Here is a 22,942-nt window from a genome sequence, read left to right as displayed (position 1 = left end):
GGCTTAAAAATATTGAGATATTAATAAAAGGCCATATCGCCCAGCTCTATTTTAGTGTTTAAAGAAATGAAAAATGATCAACAGAGTTGACATAAATACATACCCCATTCATCTAAATGAACAAAAGCTAGCTAGCTGATGCTAACTAACGATCTTGTTTCGGCGCCCCTAAACAGTGAGTACCTGCAGCTGGGTCTTAATCCTATTTGTTTGATTTTCATTTAAAAAAAACTCCAAAGTGATATTTTGGACCTAAAAACTAATGTTCAAAAATGCGGATTGCCGCGTTTTTGCGGACGTTTCACATGCCTGAATTAAACGTGTCCACTTATTCAACTATAGCCCTTCTCCATCTCTCAACAATTACTGTTAAGTTTGTTCACTTCCTAAACAACCTCCGAAATTTGGTACACAACTTTAGGACACTGACAAGCATGTGTGTGTAAAATTTAATGAGGATTCAAAATTGTGGCTGCCATCAGCGGGTGCCCATTACGTGGATGGCGAGCTAGCGGTCGATGGTGGAGGGTGTGTCGGTCAATCGCCAGCCAGGCATTAAAAAAATAGACCTAAAAATGAGCGATCGTCAATCTTCACCAAGACTTGGCTTTCGTCACTTGATTGACATTCACGACACCCGAGGGTCTTGTGAGATGACGCTGGCTACTGCCAGATCATTATTAAGAAAAAATGACCGACAGGAAGGCGAGAAACACTTTTTATTTCAACAGACTCGCGCTATAACTGCCGCCAAAACTCTAAAGAACGACCGCACAGTTCCTATCTTCACAATAAAAGCGCTGCTTCATCCTGCCTGCGCTAACAAAATAAGAGTCTCAGAAAGCTGGCGTGCACGCCAGCCATCATGGAGTTTGCCGCCAATGTATTTCTTGTAAAGTGTATAAAAGGGAGTATGGAAGCTGGACAAATAAGATGGCACAAACTACTTTCATGCGGTGTTGGACAGAAAAGACAACTTTTTTTCTCCTCCATTTGAAAATGTGGATGTTATCATCACTACTGTCTGATTCCTATCAATGCAAGTAATCAGAATCAGGTAATACTAGGGGTGTAACGGTACGTGTATTTGTATTGAACCGTTTCGGTACGGGGGTTTCGGTTCGGTTCGGAGGTGTACCGAACGAGTTTCCACACGAACATATTAAGTAGCCGCCAAAGCTAAAGTCTTAAAGGGGAACATTATCACCATACCTATGTAAGCGTCAATATATACCTTGATGTTGCAGAAAAAAGACCATATATTTTTTTAACCAATTTCCGAACTCTAAATGGGTGAATTTTGGCGAATTAAACGCCTTTCTATTATTCGCTCTCGGAGCGATGACGTCACAACGTGACGTCACATCGGGAAGCAATCCGCCAATTTCTCAAACACATTACAAACACCGAGTCAAATCAGCTCTGTTATTTTCCATTTTTTCGACTGTTTTCCGTACCTTGGAGACATCATGCCTCGTCGGTGTGTTGTCAAAGGGTGTAACAACACGAACAGGGATGGATTCAAGTTGCACCAGTGGCCCAAAGATGCGAAAGTGGCAAGAAATTGGACGTTTGTTCTGCACACTTTACCGACGAAAGCTATGCTGCGACAGAGATGGCAAGAATGTGTGGATATCCTGCGACACTCAAAGCAGATGCATTTCCAACGATAAAGTCAAAGAAATCTGCGAGCGGATGAGGGCATGTCTACAGAATATGTTAATTGATGAAAATTGGGCTGTCTGCACTCTCAAAGTGCATGTTGTTGCCAAATGTATTTCATATGCTGTATACCTAGTTCATAGTTGTTAGTTTCCTTTAATGCCAAACAAACACATACCAATCGTTGGTTAGAAGGCGATCGCCAATTTCGTCCTCGCTTTCTCCCGTGTCGCTGGCTGTCGTGTCGTTTTCGTCGGTTTCGCTTGCATACGGTTCAAACCGATATGGCTCAATAGCTTCAGTTTCTTCTTCAATTTAGTTTTCGCTACCTGCCTCCACACTACAACCATCCGTTTCAATACATGCGTAATCTGTTGAATCGCTTAAGCCGCTGAAATACGAGTCTGAATCCGAGCTAATGTCGCTATTCCTTGCTGTTCTATCCGCCATGTTTGTTTGTATCGGCATCACTATGTGAAGTCACAGGAAAATGGACGGGTGTATATAACGATGGTTAAAATCAGGCACTTTGAAGCTTTTTTTAGGGATATTGCGTGATGGGTAAAACTTTGAAAAAAACTTCGAAGAATAAAATAAGCCACTGGGAACTGATTTTTAATGGTTTTAACCCTTCTGAAATTGTGATAATGTTCCCCTTTAACAAGCTGCTCCGCTTCTACTGCCTAAGTCTCTGTCAGCACTCCGCAGCACCCAGCATTGTCCCACCCACACAACCAGCTGATTGGTTACACACAAAGCGGTAACAGCCAATCAGCAGTGCGTATTCAGAGCGGTAACAGCCAATCAGCAGTGCGTATTCAGAGCGCATGGAGTCAGTGCTCGTCGTGATGAGCATGTAGGTGTTTAGCAGGTAAGCATAATGCCGCGGACTCTCCCCAAATTATAATAAACACCTCCCAGTCAACTACTAGTAACATCACTATGAGCCCGTTGACCTTCTAGAAATATAAACTGCAGCTCAGCTCGCTCGCAGTCCTGGCTTGAGGTGAAGGCTAATTCGCTTTTAGCGTAACATTAGCTCATTTTGCGGTATATGTGTGTGTGTGTGTGTGTGTGTGCGTGCGTTACGGACAGCAAAGCCCTGTCTGTCTGTTATTTCACTTTACCTTTTTCTGTGTAGATTGAGCTGTGTTGAAGCAGCAAAAAAGAACATTATGTTAAATGAAGTTTCCTGAAGCTGTCTCTGATGGTTGATATAATAATGTAACTGCATCATTAAGCCTACATGAACTCTATGGTGTTCATGGATGAATAGTCTCTCCTATTGCTATTGTACTATTTTTTCAGCTATAGTTACATTAATCATTAGTAATGGAGCAGCCTAGTTTTGAATGGCAGGGTCCCTGCTATCACATGTTGATACAAATATAACATTTACATAATAAAAGTCAACTACAGGCTTCCCAAATGCTGTAATAAATTAAGCATGATGAGTTGACTTGAAACTGTTTAATGTTGCACTTTTTATATGTAGAAGAAAAGTTTTGTCATTTTATTTAATCTGAGCAACAACTTGAGGCAGTTTAATGTTGATTAACGTGGACCCCGACTTAAACAAGTTGAAAAACGTATTGGGGTGTTACCATTTAGTGGTCAATTGTACGGAATATGTACTGTACTGTGCAATCTACTTATAAAAGTCTCAATCAATCAATCAACAAAAGCACTTTATATGTAGAAAGGTTTTGTTAAGAAACCATTCTGAGCCTTATCTTATTTAGTTTTTATTTTATATATGTTGACCACATTAACCCTGGCAATGGACCCTGTGTGTATATGTATGTTATGCCATTGTTTACAAATTTGGTAAATAAATAACCAAAAAATTTAGATTTTGTTGTTTTCCGAAAATGAACCGAACCGTGACCTCTAAACCGAAGTACGTACCGAACCGACATTTTTGTGTACCGTTACACCCCCAGGTAATACACAAACTTTTATTATTGAATCCATGTGTGTTAAACATGCTTGTATCATCATTAAACACATTTAACTTGTTAACAAAACTTTCATAAATAAATCAATATAAATGATATAGATGAACTAGATGAGGCAATTCCTGAAGGAATTGCGTGTGAATGCTCCAATGAAATCCTGGAAATTTTTTTAGAATTGTTGAAGTAGAGCACACAATTCCCAAACAGGCTGAATATTTTGAAGTTGGAACAGTTACAATCAGATGAAAAATGTGGGAATTGTGGAACTTTGAATGTCCCATTGATTTCAATGAGAATTTTCAAAACATTTGGGAATTTCGGGAAAAGCGGGAATTTCTTTTGAAAATGGTAAACAACTTGAATGTTCTGAATGAGTTGAAATGGTTAGTGTTGGAATTTTTTTAATCGGTCGAGAAATGTTGGAGTAGTAACATGTTGAATTGAGAAATGGTATTAGGGAATTCCTGGAATTTCGGGAAAACGGGGAATTTTTGAAGTTCAAAACACAACTTAGTTTTTTTGTCCTGATTAAGAGGAATGTTTTCACGGTGGAACGGTTGAAATGGGTTGAAAAATGTGGAAGGAGTAGTCGCCAGAAAAAAGGGTGGAAATAGAGTTCTGGAAAATCCTGGAATTTTTTTTAACTTGGAAAAAGGGTAGTTTGACTTTCCAGGATGGTGAAATGTGTTGAAGGTGGAATGGTTTAAATAGGTTGAAAAATTTGGAAATGGTGGAAATTTGAAAAATGGCCAATTCATTTTGAATGGGAAAAATGTCCCGGAAAACCTGGAATTCCGGGAAATCTGGGAATTTTTGGAATTTGTCAAGGGAAAGCCCGCGATTCACGAATAGGCTGAACAGTTTGAAGTTGGAACGCTTTGAATCGGGTGAAAAATGTGGACGGTAGAGCGCGCCAAAATCTGAAGAAGTTGAATAATAAATAGATGAATTTTGGTGTAGAAAAGCATGTGTGTGAATGCTTTGGAGCATTCACACAATGAGGTAGATCCCCTCCACTTGGTCAATTGAAAAGTAGCTGGCCTGCAGAAAAAGTGTGGGCACCCCTGATTTACATGTATGCTATCATGTCTTCCAAAGCATATAGACCACAACCTCTAAGGGTGTTCCACAAACGGTATTTACAGTCATGTGAGAAAACGAAGATAACACCCTATGGGGTAGTTTTTCACATGATCGCATTTGGAACAACTGAACTGGTCTGACGACTGAAGTCAATAAAGCAACGCATTTATAACATAGTACTACCACACACAGAAGAGAGTGATGAACTAAACCGTGGATCATTTCTCTTTGGCAAACTTGTCAGTTCACATGTTGCAGCAGGGAGGGGCAATAATGTGACTTGACTGCCTGTGGAGGTCTTGTGTTCAACTTTTCCTTTTAACCTGAATAACCTGCATGCACTAAGCCAGTGTTTTTCAACCACTGTGCCGCAGCACACTAGTGTGCCGTGAGATAGAGTCTGGTGTGCCGTGGGAGATTATCTAATTTCACCTATTTGGGTTAAAAATATTTTTTGCAAACCAGTAATTATAATCCGCAAATGTGCCGTTGTTGTGTCTGTACTGTCTGGAGATCGGCAGACTTACCACGTTATACTCTTCCATATCAGTAGGTGGCAGCAGGTAGCTAATTGCTTTGTAGATGTCGGAAACAGCGGGAGGCAGCATGCAGGTAAAAAGGTATCTAATGCTTAAACCAAAAATAAACAAAAGGTGAGTGTCCCTAAGAAAAGGCATTGAAGCTTAGGGAAGGCTATGCAGAAAATAACAAACTGAACTGGCTACAAAGTCAACAAAAACAGAATGCTGGACGACAGCAAAGACTTTCTGTGGAGCAAGGACGGCGTCCACAAAGTACACCCGAACATGACATGACAATCAACAATGTCCCCACAATGAAGGATAAAAACTAGGGCTGCGAATCTTTGGGTGTCCCACGATTCGATTCAATATCGATTCTTTGGGTCACGATTCGATTATAAATCGATTTTTTTCGATTCAACAACGATATTTTTCCGATTCAAAACAATTCTCTATTCATTCAATACATAGGATTTCAGCAGGATCGACCCAAGTCTGCTGACATGCAAGCAGAGTAGTAGATTTTTGTAAAAAGCTTTTATAATTGTAAAGGACAATGTTTTATCAACTGATTGCAATAATGTAAATTTGTTTTAACTATTAAATGAACCAAAAATATGACTTATTTTATCTTTGTGAAAATATTGGACACAGTGTGTTGTCAAGCTTATGAGATGCGATGCAAGTGTAAGCCACTGTGACACTATTGTTCTTTTTTTTTTATAAATGTCTGAGGAATTTAATCACAGCTATGTTGAAATTGTTACTAATATTGATACTGTTGTTGAAAATATTCATTTTTGTTTCACTACTTTTGGATTGTGTTTGTGTCTCCCCTCAATTGCTCTGTTTATTGCTGTTCTGAGCAATGTTCCCTCTAATTGTTCATGTGTCTGAGCAAACACAAAAACTCCCCGAGCATTCAGTGGAGCACATGTGAGCAACATCACACGTGGCAATACCAGCAGCACACCTGTCTTGAACAAATCTTTTATAATAACACTCAAATGAGAGGAGTCATTTTCATGAGATTATTTAGTAATATTAATGATTTGGCCCACTTGTAATGAAAATAAAAGAAATCTTGTTTTTCATAAGCTATGGATTAATATTGTACAATATGTCTGGGTGGGGGTCCTGCTTTGGAAATCATTTCTACCCCTTCCAGAGATCACATTTAGTTCCCCTTAAACATCCTCATGTTGCACAATGAAATGTAAGCATAGGATGAAGTGTGCATTCCTGTAACTTTCTCTAGTAACAGCATTCCATGATTAATATAAATAAATTAACATTAATAATAAATGACAGTAGAATAAGCACACATATGACTGAGGAGTCATAGTGTAACTTTGTGTGGTGTTTGAGTTGTCCGACTTTTTGTGTGGCCATAAACGCACCAGTGGCTTAGTGGTATGCGTGTTGGTGACAGATGACAAGTTGGTTTTGGCCTGGTTTGTACGGCAGAAAATGACTAGTTTTTCGAGATAGAAGTTTTTTACTCATGTTTTTGGTGTGGTTATGGCCGAATATAAACAGTTTTGCTCAATAAAGTGATCGATATCATTCCTGTCCTCGAAGCATCTCGATAGACGTTACAATAATTGAACGGTGTTCAATTGAACGATGTTGACGAACACCGTTAGGGCCGCTTGTTGTCACTGTCACCCAGAGTTGCATTGCAAAATTACACAGAATAAATGTGTTTATTTTGTTTGGAATTCAGATGGGATTTGATTTTGTGCGCGGCATATATTTGCTGTGCACAGAGGACGCTTGAGCAGTGCGCAATTGCGCAGGCGCGCTGCTTAGAGGGTTGGTTCTGAGTGTTGCTGGGTCAGGTTTGGTTTTGGAATTGGATTGCATTGTTATGGTATTGCTGTGTATTGTTTTGTTGGATTAATTAATTTAAAAAAATAAAAATAGAAAATAAATAAAAATAAACGATTTTTGAAAAATGAGAATCGATACTGAATTGTACAACGTGAGAATCGCGATTTGAATTCAAATCGATTTTTTTCCCACACCCCTAATAAAAACAACTGAAATATTCTTGATTGCTAAAACAATGCAGGTGTGGGGAATAGCGGTCAAGGAAGACATAAAACTGTTACAGGAAAATACCAAATAAAGAGAAAAAGCCAACAAAATAGGACCGCAAGACAAGAACTAAAACTATACGCATGGGAAAACAGCAAACAACTCCAAATAAGTCATGATGTGATGTGACAGGTGGTGACAGTACACCTACTTTGAGACAGGAGCTATAGTGATGCATGCTTGGTTATGGTTTAAAGTCATATCCAACAATTGCGACAACAAATTTTTATTGTCTACTGAGTTTCGTTTTTTTAATGATTTCTGCTGGTGGTGTGCCTCTGGATTTTTTCAATGAAAAAAATGCACCTTGGCTCAAAAAAGGTTGAAAAACACTGCCTTAAATGATAGGCATGAAAAGGCATTGAAGCTTAGGGAAGGCTATGCAGAACGAAACTAAAACTGAACTGGCTACAAAGTCAACAAAAACAGAATGCTGGACGACAGCAAAGACTTACTGTGGAGCAAAGACAGCGTCCACAAAGTACACCCGAACATGACATGACAACCAACAACGTCACCACAAAGAAGGATAAAAACAACTGAAATATTCTTGTTTGCTAAAACAAAGCAGGTGTGGGAATGGCGGTCAAGGAAGACATGAAACTGCTACTGGAAAATACCAAATAAAGAGAAAAATCCACCAAAATAGGACCGCAAGACAAGAACTAAAACACTACACACAGGAAAACAGCAAAAAAGTCAAAATAAGTCAGGGTGTGATGTGACATGTCGTGACAGTACACCTACTTTGAGACAAGAGCTATATTGATGCATGCTTGGTGATGGTTTAAAGTCAAATCAAACAATTGCGAGAACGACTTTTTATTGTCAATATCGGCTGCTGAGTTTCATTTTTTAATGTTTTGTGCTGGTGGTGTGCCTCCGCATTCTTTCAATGAAAAAAATGTGCCTTGGCTCAAAAAAGGTTGGAAAAACACTGTACTAAGCAATGCGGCACTTTCTCTCCTTAGACACAACTTCCAGGTAAAACATGGCCCACCTGTCTGTGCATGTAGCGCAGCATGAAGTCAAGCAGGAAGCTCTTCCCCTTCCTGAAGGCCCCGGCCACCGACAGAACCACCACATGTTTGTCCCGGACGTGGGGGGCCAACAGGACACGTGCCAAGGCCTCCTCGTTCAGCGTGAAGGAGTGCTCCTCCTTACACACCGACACAATCTGAACTGCACACGGTTCACTGCCCATTGTTCCCGGCTCCTGGTCCCTGTGGTTACAGAGCAGGGAGTGAAAACGTGATCATCAACAAGTTATTTGGAAGCACATTGTGTACAGTCATTTTTACTTGGAAGGTGCACTATGAGCTGGAGTTTGGTGGTAACACCTATAAATTGTATGAAGAGGATATAGGGGGTAATTTGCAAGATTCCGATATATCAGAATCAGAATCGGAATAGTTTTTATTGCCATTGTTTGAAAACGGGTTCACAAACTAGGAATTTTACTTGGTGCAGAAAAGAATAACATGAGCTGTAACTGAGCTATCAGATCTTATTATTGTTCATGTGCCGGATGGCCGAGGGGAAAAAACTGTTCAGGTGGCGGGAAGTGTGGGTCTGGATGGACCGTAGTCACCTGCCTGAGGGGTGAGGGGAGAATAGTTTGTGCAAAACAGACAATGGCTGGGTTGCATATGACGTCACATCCGTGTTTCTTCTAGGCAGTTTAATTCACACCATGGTCAAACAGCTTGAGTGTAGCATTAAAACAAGTGAGAGTGACTGTAGAGTTTGTGCAGAAAATGTTCTGTTCTTGGGTGTTCCAGTCGTTCAAATAGTGAAATAAAAAATAACTTTCAGAGTCCTGGTTCATAAAGAGCTTCAAAGAAAATGTCTCTTAAAAAACATCACTTTCATCGTCTTGTGGAATACAATCGGACCGCTTGTGTCTGCAGTAGGGATGTACCGATCCGATATTTGGATCGGATCGGCCACCGATATTTGCAAAAAAATGCGTATCGGCAAGGCATGGGAAAATGCCAATCCAGATCCAGTTAAAAAAAAAAAACTCCGGTCCGTGTTTTCCAACGCACCGATTTAAATAATACATTCCACTTTTCTGCTGCTCCCTAATTTCCGTTCCGCATTTTCCAGCACACCTTCAACACATCCACAGGTCTGTGGATTCTCACGCAGTTGCTTTTAGCTGCGGGCATTACACGACAGGCTCTTCTCACTCTTTCCTGTGTCTCCCTTTTACAGACAGCAAGCGCACCTTCTTACACACGTCACATACTGTCACGTCATACGTCACATACGTATACGCCCTCCCCGAGCAGAGAGGTAGCAGCATGGCTAACGTTAGCTGTGATGCTAGCGCAGCTGTGCGCGCCTGTGCAATTGCGCACTGCTCAAGCGTCCTCTGCGCACGGCAAATCTATGCCACGCACAAAATCAAATAAAAAAATAAGCGTATAACAATTTTCGACACACGGACACGACAGAGAAAACAGTTTTCGTCATCATTGTTCAAATATTGTAACGTGTGTCGAGACGCTTATCTCCATTCGGTGCCACACGTCCACACCATCAAAATGCCGAGGCAAACATTTCCACATCAACACCGTATGAAAAAAATAGTGATTTTTTTAGTTGTGATTTCCTTCTCTGCATGAAAGTTTAAAAGTAGCATATATTAATGCAGTATGAAGAAGAATGTTTTAATGTAGACACATAGAATCATCATACTGCTGTGATTATGTGCATCAAATGTTCATTCAAGGCTCAGGCAAAATATCGAGATATATATCGTGTATCGCAATATGGCCTTAAAATATCGCAATATTAAAAAAAGGCCATATCGCCCAGCCCAAGTTCAATGATGCCATTTCTGTTTGTCATGTATAATTTTGTCTATTTTGTGTTTATCCTTGAATAAACAGGTCAGTTTCTTGTTACCAACCATTGTGTATTATTCAAACTCCCTTAATTCAGATGGCTAGTTGTTATCAAGAGTACTAAAACCCTTTTCAACATGATTCTGACAACTAAGTAGGCTAAATAACTTTAAACTTTAATACATGCTCGGATAGGCCAGTATCGGTATCGGTCAGTATCGGTATCGGATCGGAAATGCAAAAACAATATCGGTATCGGATCGGAAGTGCAAAAACCTGGATCGGGACATCCCTAGTATTTATTAAACAATTAAGCAGTGGCACAAAAATTCATGTCATTTCCAAAACAGAAAGTGCAAGATTGTCAGAGACATTTTAAAACAAGCTATGAGTGCACTTTTGTGCAGGATGTCACTAAGATGACATATCAAAACAACACTAATTAAAGTGCACTTTTTGTAAAGAACGCCACTACAATAGTTTAAAACAACTAAAGTGCACTTTTGTGCATGATGTCACACAAGATATATCAATAACTGTCAAATAAAAATGAGCTGCATAATAGGAAATCAAATAGTGTATGTCCTTCGCTATGTGGTAGGTTCCTGCGGACGTTATCTCCTTCTGTTGTTGACTATTTTTGTCATACGGTGTTGATCTGGAAATTGTTGCTTCGGCATTTTGTTGGTCTGTCACCGAACGGAGATGTTGACATGCAGAGTTTCAAGCACTCATTCTCTAGCGGGTTACTTTTCAAATGATGGTACAAATTAGCAGTGCTACTTTTTGTAGCAACGCTTCTGCCGCATACTTGACGTATTACTGTTGTCTGTTCAACATCTTCCCGCTTGAAGCCAAACCACCGCCAGACGATGGACCCCCTGCTGTTTTTCTTGGGAATTAATTCTTCTTCCTTCATTTGTTACCAGATTCACACCTTCTCTCTCTCTTGTATTACCACTCGCACCGCACAGTTAGCACCACAGCTAACGTTACCCATGCCGCTACATCTCTGCTCGGCGAGGGCGTATGACGTTGCACGCGCGACAGTAGTGAAGTGAATTATATTTATATAGCGATTTTCTCTAGTGACTCAAAGCACTTTACATAGTGAAACCCAATATCTAAGTTACATTTAAAGCAGTGTGGGTGGCACTGGGAGCAGGTGGGTAAAGTGTCTTGCCCAAGGACACAACGGCAGTAACTAGGATGGTGGATGCGGGGAACGAACCTGCAACCCTCAAGTTGCTGGCACAGACACTCTACCAACCGAGCTATACCGCCCCACAGTATGTGACGTATGTAAGAAGGTACGCTTGTTTTATGTCTCTGTGAGAAGGAGAGACAAGAAAGAGTGAGAAGAGCCTGTAGTGTAATGCCCACAGCTAAAAGCAACTGCGTGAGAACGTATACTCGAATATTACGATATACCGTATTTTTCGGAGTATAAGTCGCACCTGCTGAAAATGCATAATAAAGAAGGCAAAAAACATATAAGTCACACTGGAGCCCGGCCAAACTATGAAAAAAACTGCGACTTATAGTCCGAAAAATACGGTAGTCATTTTCTTTATCGCACAGACACAAAACCGCGATATATCGAGTATATTCCATATATCGCCCAGTCCTACTCTCAACATTTCAAAATACACCCAAACCTGCACTGATGCAGTTCAATAAACAGTAGCCTACTGGGACTCGAGACCATCACCTGGAAGTGCCTCGAAGTCACGTGATTGCGACCCAGCAATACATGTAAGTCACACAGGACAACACGCATGATGTGCAACAGCTGTTGACTGGAGAGCTGCTCCACACCAAACACTTATTTTTACACTTGTATAACTATTAAAGTTATACAATATGAAGTGCAAGTTATATAATATGAGTGCACCTACAATAAAGCAGTGTTCAAAAAGTGTTATGTACTTTTAACATACTTTTACCTTATTTTTACTTAAAAATGTCACCAGAGAAAAAGGTTAAGAATGTTATATTGTTACTAAAAAAGTTTCTATCATGTGATAGTTTAACTCCAGCACACATTATTTATGTGCATGGTGAAGGGGAAAATAATTTGTTTTAATGTATTGGTTCGTAAAAACTCACAACAAGAACAACCATTTTAAAAACGTGCAATTGAGTGATTCACTTTTGCACTTGTATGATGTTACAGTGTTTGTAAGGTTAATGCATGCTTTATGAAAAGGACAAGCGGTAGAAAATGAATGGAGGATGCTGGCAAATTTTAACTCGAAGCAGATTATTTGTATTTCCAATTGTTCTTGCGGGTGTGTTTTACTTATTTTACACTTGCAAGGCAGCAAAGCATGCTAAAATTGCACAAAACAATTGACTCCAAAGTTAATAAAGGTTTTTTGATGGTGAAAGTTTATGAATTTCTGTCCCCCCCCCCGAGTGTACATTTTTTTAACAGATTTATTTATGGGAGTTACTTATTTTGGTTGTATGACAAGAGTGTTCAAATACTACAAAACCCAAAAGCAGTGAAGTTGTCACGTTGTGTAAATGGTAAATAAAAACAGAATACAATGATTCGCAAATGCTTTTCAACTTATATTCAATTGAATAGACTGCAAAGACAAGATATTTAATGTCCACACTGAGAATTTTTTTTTTTTTGCAAATAATCATGAACTTAAAATGTAATGGCAGCAACACATTGCAAAAAAATTCTCAGAGGAGCATTTTACCACTGTGTTACATGGCCTTTCCTTTTAACAACACTCAGTAAAGGTTTGGGAACTGAGGAGACACATTTTTGAAGTGGAATTCTTTCCCATTCTTGCTTGATGTACAATTTAAGTTGTTCAACAGTCTCCCTTCTGATATTTTAGTCTTTATATTGCACCACACTTTTTCCAATGGGAGACAGGTCTGGACTACAGGCAGGCCAGTCTAGTACCAATGTTCCCTCTAATTTTTCATGTGTGTGAGAAAACACACAAACACCCTGAGCATTCAGTGGAATACAAACGTGCACACTGTGGCCATACCAGCAGCACATTTGTCTCAAACCTGACAAAACTATTTAAATGTCTTATTATTATAATCAAGTGACAGTAGTCAATTTCAAGAGATTATTTTCTAATATATGTGATTTGGCCCACTTAGATATTGTTTTTTTTTAATCAGCTATGCACTATAGTATTTTATGCCTGGTTGGGGGTCCTGCTTTGGAAAGATTGTGTACCCCTTTCAGAGATCACATTTAGTTCCCCTTAAAATATTCACATGTTGCATGAGATGAAGTGTTTTTTAACTTTCTGTCCGTAAAATAAATATTTTGATTAGCAATTATGAAGTCCTGTAACATAATTTCATGATTAATATCCAAAAAAATAACATTCTTAACAAATGACAGTAGAATAAGCACACTGATTGGGGAGTCATAGAAAAACGACCTGAAATTTACACTTTACGTGCAGTATTGGAGTTGTCCAACTTTTTGTGTGGCCATAAACGCACCAGTGGCTAATTGCCATAGTGTATGTGTTGGTGCAGGTGAGAGAGAGAGAGAGCAAGCGGCTGCTGTTGATATAACAGATGACAAAGAGTTGCTTTAGGCTTGGTTTGTACGGTAGACAACGACCAGTTTTGCTAGATAAAAGTATTTTACACATTGTTTTGGTGTGGTTATGGTCGATAAACAATTTCGCTAAATAAAGGGACCGATGGAATTCCTGTCCTCCTTTAAGTGTCTCCACAGACGCTACAATAATTTAAGTGTTGACAAACATTGTTTTATCTGTTGTGGCCACCTTTCGTCACCTGTTACTCACAGTTGCATTGCAAAATCATACAAAACAAACTATTTGTTTATTTTGTTTAGAGTGGGATTAGATTTTTTGCGCGGCATGGATTTGCTGTGCGCAGAGGACGCGTGAGCAGTGCGCAGGTGCGCACCTTAGAGGGAACGTTGTCTCGTGCCCGCACTCTTTTACTATGAAGCCACGCTGTTGTAACACGTGGCTTGGCATCGTCTTGCTGAAATAAGAAGGGTCGTCCATGATAACGTTGCTAGGATGGCAACATACGGGAGTAGATTTTTCCCCACGTGGCCCCCGATCTAAAATGAGTTTGACGTTCCTGACTTATGCAATTAGATAAGCAGTTTCCTCTCAGTGCAAATAGAGTGCAGTAAATAGGGTTGCAAAATTCCGGGAATATTCAAAGTTGGAAACTTTCCATGGGAATAAACGTTGAATGCAACATGCTAGATCTTGCAGCATGATTATTAGCTAAACCTGATTTAATGTAGATTCAGTAGAATTTCAACCCTCACTGTGCATTCTTCCATCACATGCACAGATAATTCCCAGCATGCTACACACTACAGCAGGGCTATTGAGGCCACACTAGTATTTGAGCCCAAGGACTTCATCCAGTCAGGTAAGTGTTGATGATATTACTGGGGTAAATATATTTGATCTATGGTATTTAAGTTTAATAGAGGTGTAATTGCTTGTTACTGTATGACTGTAGACTACTCCAGCAGACTTCCACTCAAGCTAGCTAGCTGTTCCTGTACTTGTTAAATGATTTTGGGGCCAATATCTCTAGCTAGCTAAGTTTATGTACCACCACAGTCTCATAATGAACCCAAAATATTTCTCCGTTAGCCGTGATGCTAATTTTCTCTGTTAAATCCCATTCATTTATGCTAACAACGTTAGCGATCTGAATTAACCTTTTTTGTGATCTGTAAAGTTCTACTAGCAAATACTAAATGAAAAGGTGTTGTTTCCTCTGCCTTCTGTTCTGCTAGCCATTCTGTTGTCAAACAAGAATGTAGGTTATAGTTAGATTTAGCATGCTAATTGAGTGTTCATTTATTCATCTAGCCTATTTCTATTCATTTGTCCATCAGTAAAATATTTTTAAAGACTACTCCAATTGTTTAGCTGACTATTTATATCTGTGTGTGGCATTGCGTTAGTGTTTTACAAGAATAAATAAATACAAACAGAATAATGCCACGTACACCATCTGATGTGCGGAGACATTTCACCCCAACCAATGTAGGCGGAAAGGCGGTGTACATTTGCAAATACTGTGCAAAGAGCTATGTCAAAAATGCCACAAAGATGCAGCAGCATGTAGACCATACTTGCCAACCCTCCTGATTTTCCCGGGAGAGTCCCGAATTTCAGTGCCCCTCCCGAAAATCTCCCGGGGCAACCATTCTCACGAATTACTCTGGATTTCCACCCGGACAACAATATTGGGGGCGTGCCTTTAGCATCATCTCTCTAAAAGTCTGCCGCAGCTGCGATTGGACCTGTATAGCCTCCGGGAAGAAGTAGTGGAGTACCAAGTGCTTGGCAGGGAATATCTTCCTCAGGAAGCAAGGATTGACCGGTTTTGGGCCATGCTAGTGAGAGATGGAAGATTCTAGACTCTGGTGCATTTGATGATGGCACTTTTGTGCATGCCACACAGCAATGCATCATCAGAGAGGGTGTTCAGCATGGTTAGAAAGATAGTGACAGAGAATAGAACGAGGATGGACAATTCAACCCTTAACTCACTCCTTTCCTGCAAATTTAAATTTCACAGGTGCTGCCCATAACTATGCTCCTTCAAGGGCTGTGCTACTGGCTGCGAACCATTGCACCTTCAAATACAACCACGTGTAGAGGAGTGTTATGTGTGTATATGTGTAAATAAATGAACACTGAAATTTAGGTATTTCTTTATATATATATATATATATATATATATATATATATATATATATATATATATATATATAAAAGAAATACTTGAATTTCAGTGATTTACAGCTACATATATATATATATATATATATATATATATATATATATATATATATATAGCTGTAATTCAGGTATTTACTTTATATATATATATATATATATATATATATATATACATATATATAATTTTATTTAATTACAGCTATATATATATATATATATATATATATATATATATATATAGAGCTGTAATCCACAGAAATTCAAGTATTTATTTTATAGATATATTATATATATAATATAGTATATATATATATAATTTCAGTGAATTACAGCTATATATATATATATATATATATTTATAGCTGTAATTCACGGAAATTCAAGTATTTCTTTTATTATATATATATATATATATATATATTTATAAAAAATACTTGAATTTCAAGTATTTCTTTTATTATATATATATATAAAATACTTGAATTTCCGTGAATTATATATATATATATATATATATGTACTTGAATTTCTGTGAATTACAGCTATATATATATATATATATATATATACATATACATATATATATAGCTGTAATTCACAGAAATTCAAGTATTTCTTTTATTATATATATATATATATATATATATATATATATATATATATATATATATATATATATATATATATATGCATATATTTATAAAAAATACTTGAATTTCAAGTATTTCTTTTATTATATATATATATATATATATATATATAATTTCCGTGAATTATATATATATATATATATATATATATATATATATATAATTCACGGAAATTATATATATATATATATATATATATATATATAATTCATGGAAATTCAAGTATTTTATGTATATATATATATATATATATATATAATAAAAGAAATACTTGAAATTCAAGTATTTTTTATAAATATATGCATATATATATATATATATATATATATATATATATATATATATATATATATATATATAATAAAAGAAATACTTGAATTTCCGTGAATTACAGCTATATATATATATATATATGTATATATATATATATATATATATATATATATATATATATATATATATATATATATATATATATATATATATATATATATATATATATATATATACACAACCCCAGCGGGCCTTTTGAATATCTCCCAAATTCTGAGGTCTCAAGGTTGGCGAGTATGATGTAGACAAGTGCCCAATAATATATAATTATTGTAATTCCCCATTAATTCCCATATATTCCCATTAATTCCCATGGACGGTGTCCAACTTTGAATAATCAAAAAATGGCCAATATTTCTAAACTTCCCGAGGTAAATTTTCGGAAAGTTTCCGGCAATTTACCGGAAACTTTCCACCCCTTTGCAACCCTAGCATTAAATGAGAGATGAGACAAAGTTGAGCTGCACACATAAATATGTGTGCAGTGTTCTTCCAGTGGACGTCCTTAAAGAAGATCCTTTGTGGTTCTCTGTAGGAAGTCATCCCACCATGGCCGCACACTATGTTGTCTGTTACGGTATTTTTTATTTTTTTACTCAACTTTCTCACCAAAAAAAGTGAACTAGTCAAGGGCGTGGCGCTCAGATGCCAAACACTGAATGCCTTTAATCTGCTCCGTGAAACGTAAAAATGCCTTAGGAATGTAACTTATTTCGCAATGATACAGAGTAGTCGCATATGTTGCAGAACGTAGTTGCATCACGTTTTGTTATAAAAAAAAAGATGACGTTTGTGACTCAGCGAGTTTTAGCTAACCAACTTAACATAACTAGTTAGCAGTGTCGACAAGACGGAAAACAACAATAGAAAAGCTAACATTTAGCTAACATTTAGCCGGGAAACCACACACCAATTTCGCACAACTGCAACGTCGCATGGCCAAAATGCAGTCGTAACATGATCACTTTACCTCAGCTGCGGCTTATTCTTCTCACTTGCGAAGCGTCTCCAAACGGCGTCAAACACAAACTCGCTACGAGTCGAAAAAAGACGAACGTAACTTTTTTTTTTTTTTTTTTTTTCCCTCCTCTACACTGGCATGAAAACAACCATGTCAATTTACTCCGGTATTACATCCGCGCAATGGCTTGTGGGAAGTGAAGTTGGACTGCGCGTTCATAAGCTGTTGTGTGAGTCGGAGGAAAACTACAATGACCGTCATGCCGCTGAGAGGCTGTGATGCATGGGAAATGTAGTTTACTCACGCGGAAACACGAATACGAGTCTCCTCTGTGACTCACTTCGTAGTCATGTGGAGAGGATTAAGGCCAGAAAAAAAAGGACTTTTCAAAAGAAATATATCACAAGCGGTAGGAAAATGGATGGATGGATATATCGCTTAGGGATTTTGAAATGTGGTATTTAAGTAAATGTAGTTCCAGATGAAATATTTACATATACTTGACAACGAATCTGTTTCAGAATGGCTGTCAGTTATGTTTATTCACAAGAAGCACCGTGACGTCACAAATTAATTTCTGTTCCATTGAAGGTTAGTGCTGATAACACATGATTCATTGAAGTGATAACACATGATTCATTCAACTGTACATTCAATTAAGATAAGGATGTCATAGAAATATACCCCAATGACAAGTCTATATTTCATAAATTAGAGTTTGTATCTCATAATTATGACTTTTAAATGTCATAATGATGACTTTTTCCTTACAATTATGACTTTTTATCTCATAATTATGACTTTTTCCTCACAATTTGTATCTTATAATTATGACTTTTTAGCTCATAGTTTCGACTTTTTAATGTCATAATGACATACTTGCCAACCCTCCCGGATTTTCCGGGAGACTCCCGAAATTCAGCGCCTCTCCCGAAAACCTCCCGGGACAAATTTTCTCCCGAAATTCAGGCGGACCTGGAGGCCACGCCCCCTCCAGTTCCATGCCGACCTGAGTGACGTGTTGACAGCCTGTTCACACGTCCGCTTTCCCACAATATAAACAGCTAATGATCGAAGGCGAGTTCTTGGTTTCTTATGTGGGTTTATTGTTAGGCAGTTTCATTAACGTCCTCCCAGCGCGGTAACAACACACAACAACAGCGTCTACCTTAAAGCAGTTCGTCTGCCGTAAACAGCAATGTTGTGACACTTTTAAACAGGACAATACTGCCATCTACTGTACATGCATATGTGACCCACCCATAATGTGTCACATTTTTGTGTTGATTTATTTATTTTATTTTGTGGTTTGAATTCGTTTTTGGAGCTGTCATTACACATTTATCAGTATTCACATTGGTCAGTAGGGGGCAGTAGGGCGTTTCTTCCCAATTGAATGCTATCACCTGCAGACCGGAAGTGTCTTGTCATTCTGATGAGCGCAACCAGTCTGTGAACAATTGAAACGTCCTGTGTGCTTTTTCCTCCTGTATAACAGGTTAGTTTTGGTGAATCAACTCACTGAATAATATCCATGTGATCTTTATAAGTTTAAGTACACATTCTGATAGTGGAGCCTAACTCTAAAGTGTTTGTGAGTTGTAGTTTGTATTTGTGAATGAATCCAGTGCACAGCTGCAGTAATCAATACAAAATGGCGACGTGAGTGCGCAATGTTTATATAGGAACTTCTGATCCTAATTCAGACTCCCAAATTAGAGCTCCTGTTTTCTTATTGATTTTATAATGTATATTTGTATAATGTGTGTGTTCTGAAATAGTGCCAGAAAATAGAACAAGGATGGACAATTCAACCCTTAACCCAACAATGAGTAGATGAGTGTTATGTGTGTGTATATGTGTAAATAAATGAACACTGAAATTCAAGTATTTATTTTATTTATATATATGTATATATATATATATATATATATATATATATATATATATAGCTAGAATTCACTGAAAGTCAAGTATTTCTTATATATATATATATATATATATATATATATATATATATATATATATATATATATATATATATATATATATATATATCAGAGGTGGGTAGTAACGCGCTACATTTACTCCGTTACATCTACTTGAGTAACTTTTGGGATAAATTGTACTTCTAAGAGTAGTTTTAATGCAACTTACTTTTACTTTTACTTGAGTATATTTATAGAGAAGAAACGCTACTTTTACTCCGCTACTTTTATCTACATTCAGCTCGCTACTCGCTACTAATTTTTATCGATCTGTTAATGCACGCTTTGTTTGTTTTGGTCTGTCAGACAGACCTTCAAAGTGCCTGCGTTACTGGTGACGTTTCACTCCGTTCCACCAATAAAATGCAGTCACTAGTGACGTTTGACTCCGTTCCACCAATCAGATGCAGTCACTGGTGACGTTGGACCAATCAAACAGAGCCAGGCAGTCACATGACCTGACTTAAACAAGTTGAAAAACTTATTGGAGTGTTACCATTTAGTGGTCAATTGTACGGAATATGTACTGTACTGTGCAATCTACTAATACAAGTTTCAATCAATCAATCAAAAGTGTGAAGGAAAAAAGACACTTTTTTTTATTTCAAACGTCACAAGCCTAAAGACTGACTGCACAGTTCCTGTCTTCACAATAAAAGTGCCGCTCCATCGCGCCTGCGCTTTCAAAATAAGAGTCTCCGAAAGCCAGCGCAAACAAGCTAGCAAGCTACGGAATTTGCCGCCAATGTATTTCTTGTAAAGTGTGTGAAAATGAATATGGAAGCTGGACAAATAAGATATCAAAAACCTACCACTTTCATGTGGTATTAGACAGAAAGGAGGAACTTTTTTTCTCCTGCATTTGAAAACGTGGACGTTAAGCACTGCTGTCTGATTACAATCAATGCAAGTCATCAGAATCAGGTAATACACCAACTTATATTCTTGTCAACATGAAAGAAAGGAATCTATATGTGTTAAACATGCATGTATATTCATTAAAACACCTTTAACATGTAAACAAAAACGGCAAAATAAATAAATATAAATGATATACTGTATATATCAGTGTATGTGTATATATGTATATATATATATATATATATATATATATATATGTATATATATATATATATATATATATATATATATATATATATATATATATATATATATATATATATATATATATATATATATATATGATATGTGTGTGTATGTTACTCATCAGTTACTCAGTACTTGAGTAGTTTTTTCACAACATACTTTTTACTTTTACTCAAGTAAATATTTGGGTGACTACTCATTACTTTTACTTGAGTAATAAATCTCTAAAGTAACAGTACTCTTACTTGAGTACAATTTCTGGCTACTCTACCCACCTCTGATATATATATATATATATATATATATCTTAACCACGTCCCCCCGCCCCACCCCCGACTACGCCCCCACCCCCACCCCCCACCTCCCGAAATCGGAGGTCTCAAGGTTGGCAAGTATGCATAATGATGACTTTTCCCTTACAATTATGACAATCATGACTTTTTATCTCATAACTATGACTTTCACCTCACAATTATAACTTTGAATTTCATAATTATGACTTTTTAGCGCTCATAATATCAACTTTTTATTGCCATAATGATTACTTTTTCCTTACAATTATGACTTATCTCATAACTGCCTTTTTCCTCACAGTTATAACTTTGAATCTCACAATTATGTCTTTTTAGCTCATAATTTCGACTTTTTATTGCCATAATGATTACTTTTTCCTTACAATTATGCCTTTTTTTTTTTTATCTCATAACTGCCTTTTTCCTCCCAATTATAACTTTGAATCTCATAATTATGACTTTTTAGCTCATAATTTCGACTTGTTCATGTCATAATGATGACTTTTTCCTTACAATTATGACTTTTTATCTCATAACTATGATTTTTTCCTCACAATTATAACTTTGAATTTCATAATTATGACTTTTTAGCGCTCATAATATCAACTTTTTATTGCCATAATGATTACTTTTTCCTTACAATTATGACTTATCTCATAACTGCCTTTTTCCTCACAGTTATAACTTTGAATCTAACAATTATGTCTTTTTAGCTCATAATTTCGACTTTTTATTGCCATAATGATTACTTTTTCCTTACAATTATGCCTTTTTTTATCTCATAACTGCCTTTTTCCTCACAGTTATAACTTTGAATCTCATAATTATGACTTTTTAGCTCATAATTTCGACTTTTTATTGCCATAATGATTACTTTTTCCTTACAATTATGCCTTTTTTATCTCACAACAATACAATTATGACTTTTTATCTCCTAACTATGACTTTTTCCTCACAATTTGTATCTCATAATTATGACTTTTTAGCTCATAATTTCGACTTTTTAATGTCATAATGATGACTTTTTCCTTACAATTATGACTTTTTTATCTCAACTATGACTTTCCCCTCACAATTATGACTTTTTATCTCATAACTACGACTTTTTCCCCCCAATTATAACTTTGAATCTCATAATTATGACTTTTTAGCTCATAATTTCGACTTTTTATTCCCATAACAATGACATATTCCTTACAATTATGACTTTTTATCTCATATCTATAACTTTTTCTTACAATTATGACTTTTTATCTCATAACTACGACTTTTTCCTCACAATTTGTATCTCATAATTATGACTTTTTAGCTTATAATTTCGACTTTTTAATGTCATAATGCTGACTTTTTCCTTACTATTATGACTTTTTATCTCATAACTATGACTTTTTCCTCACAATTATAACTTTGAATCTCATAATTATGACTTTTTAGTTCATAATTTCGACTTTTTATTGCCATAATGATTACTTTTTCCTTACAATTATGACTTTTTATATCGTAACCATGACTTATTCCTTACAATTATGACTTTTTATCTCATAACTATGACTTTTTCCTTACAATTATGACTTTTTATCTCATAACTATGACTTTCCCTCACAATTATGATTTTTTCCTCACAAATATAACTTTGAATCTCATAATTATGACTTTTTAGCTCATAATTTCGAATTTTTATTGTCATAAT

At 36.7% G+C, this 22,942-nt stretch overlaps 1 protein-coding gene across 1 annotated transcript in view; it reads right to left on the bottom strand.

Annotated features, from left to right (window-relative positions):
* The window catches only part of atl3 (atlastin 3), a 54,475-nt gene extending 36,429 nt beyond the window's left edge, over positions 1–18,046 (bottom strand). The window contains exons 1-2 of the mRNA XM_061930116.2: positions 17,874–18,046; positions 8,325–8,547 (exon numbers count right to left, since the gene is read on the bottom strand). Coding sequence (XP_061786100.1) covers positions 8,325–8,528 — 204 coding nt within the window. The 5' untranslated portion in view covers positions 8,529–8,547; positions 17,874–18,046. The remainder of the gene's footprint in view (positions 1–8,324; positions 8,548–17,873) is intronic.
* Positions 18,047–22,942: the final 4,896 nt, after the last annotated feature.

This window comes from Nerophis lumbriciformis, linkage group LG36 (genome assembly GCF_033978685.3).
Source record: "Nerophis lumbriciformis linkage group LG36, RoL_Nlum_v2.1, whole genome shotgun sequence".
Lineage (NCBI taxonomy): Eukaryota > Metazoa > Chordata > Actinopteri > Syngnathiformes > Syngnathidae > Nerophis > Nerophis lumbriciformis.
This window is presented reverse-complemented; position numbering and strand designations above follow the sequence as displayed.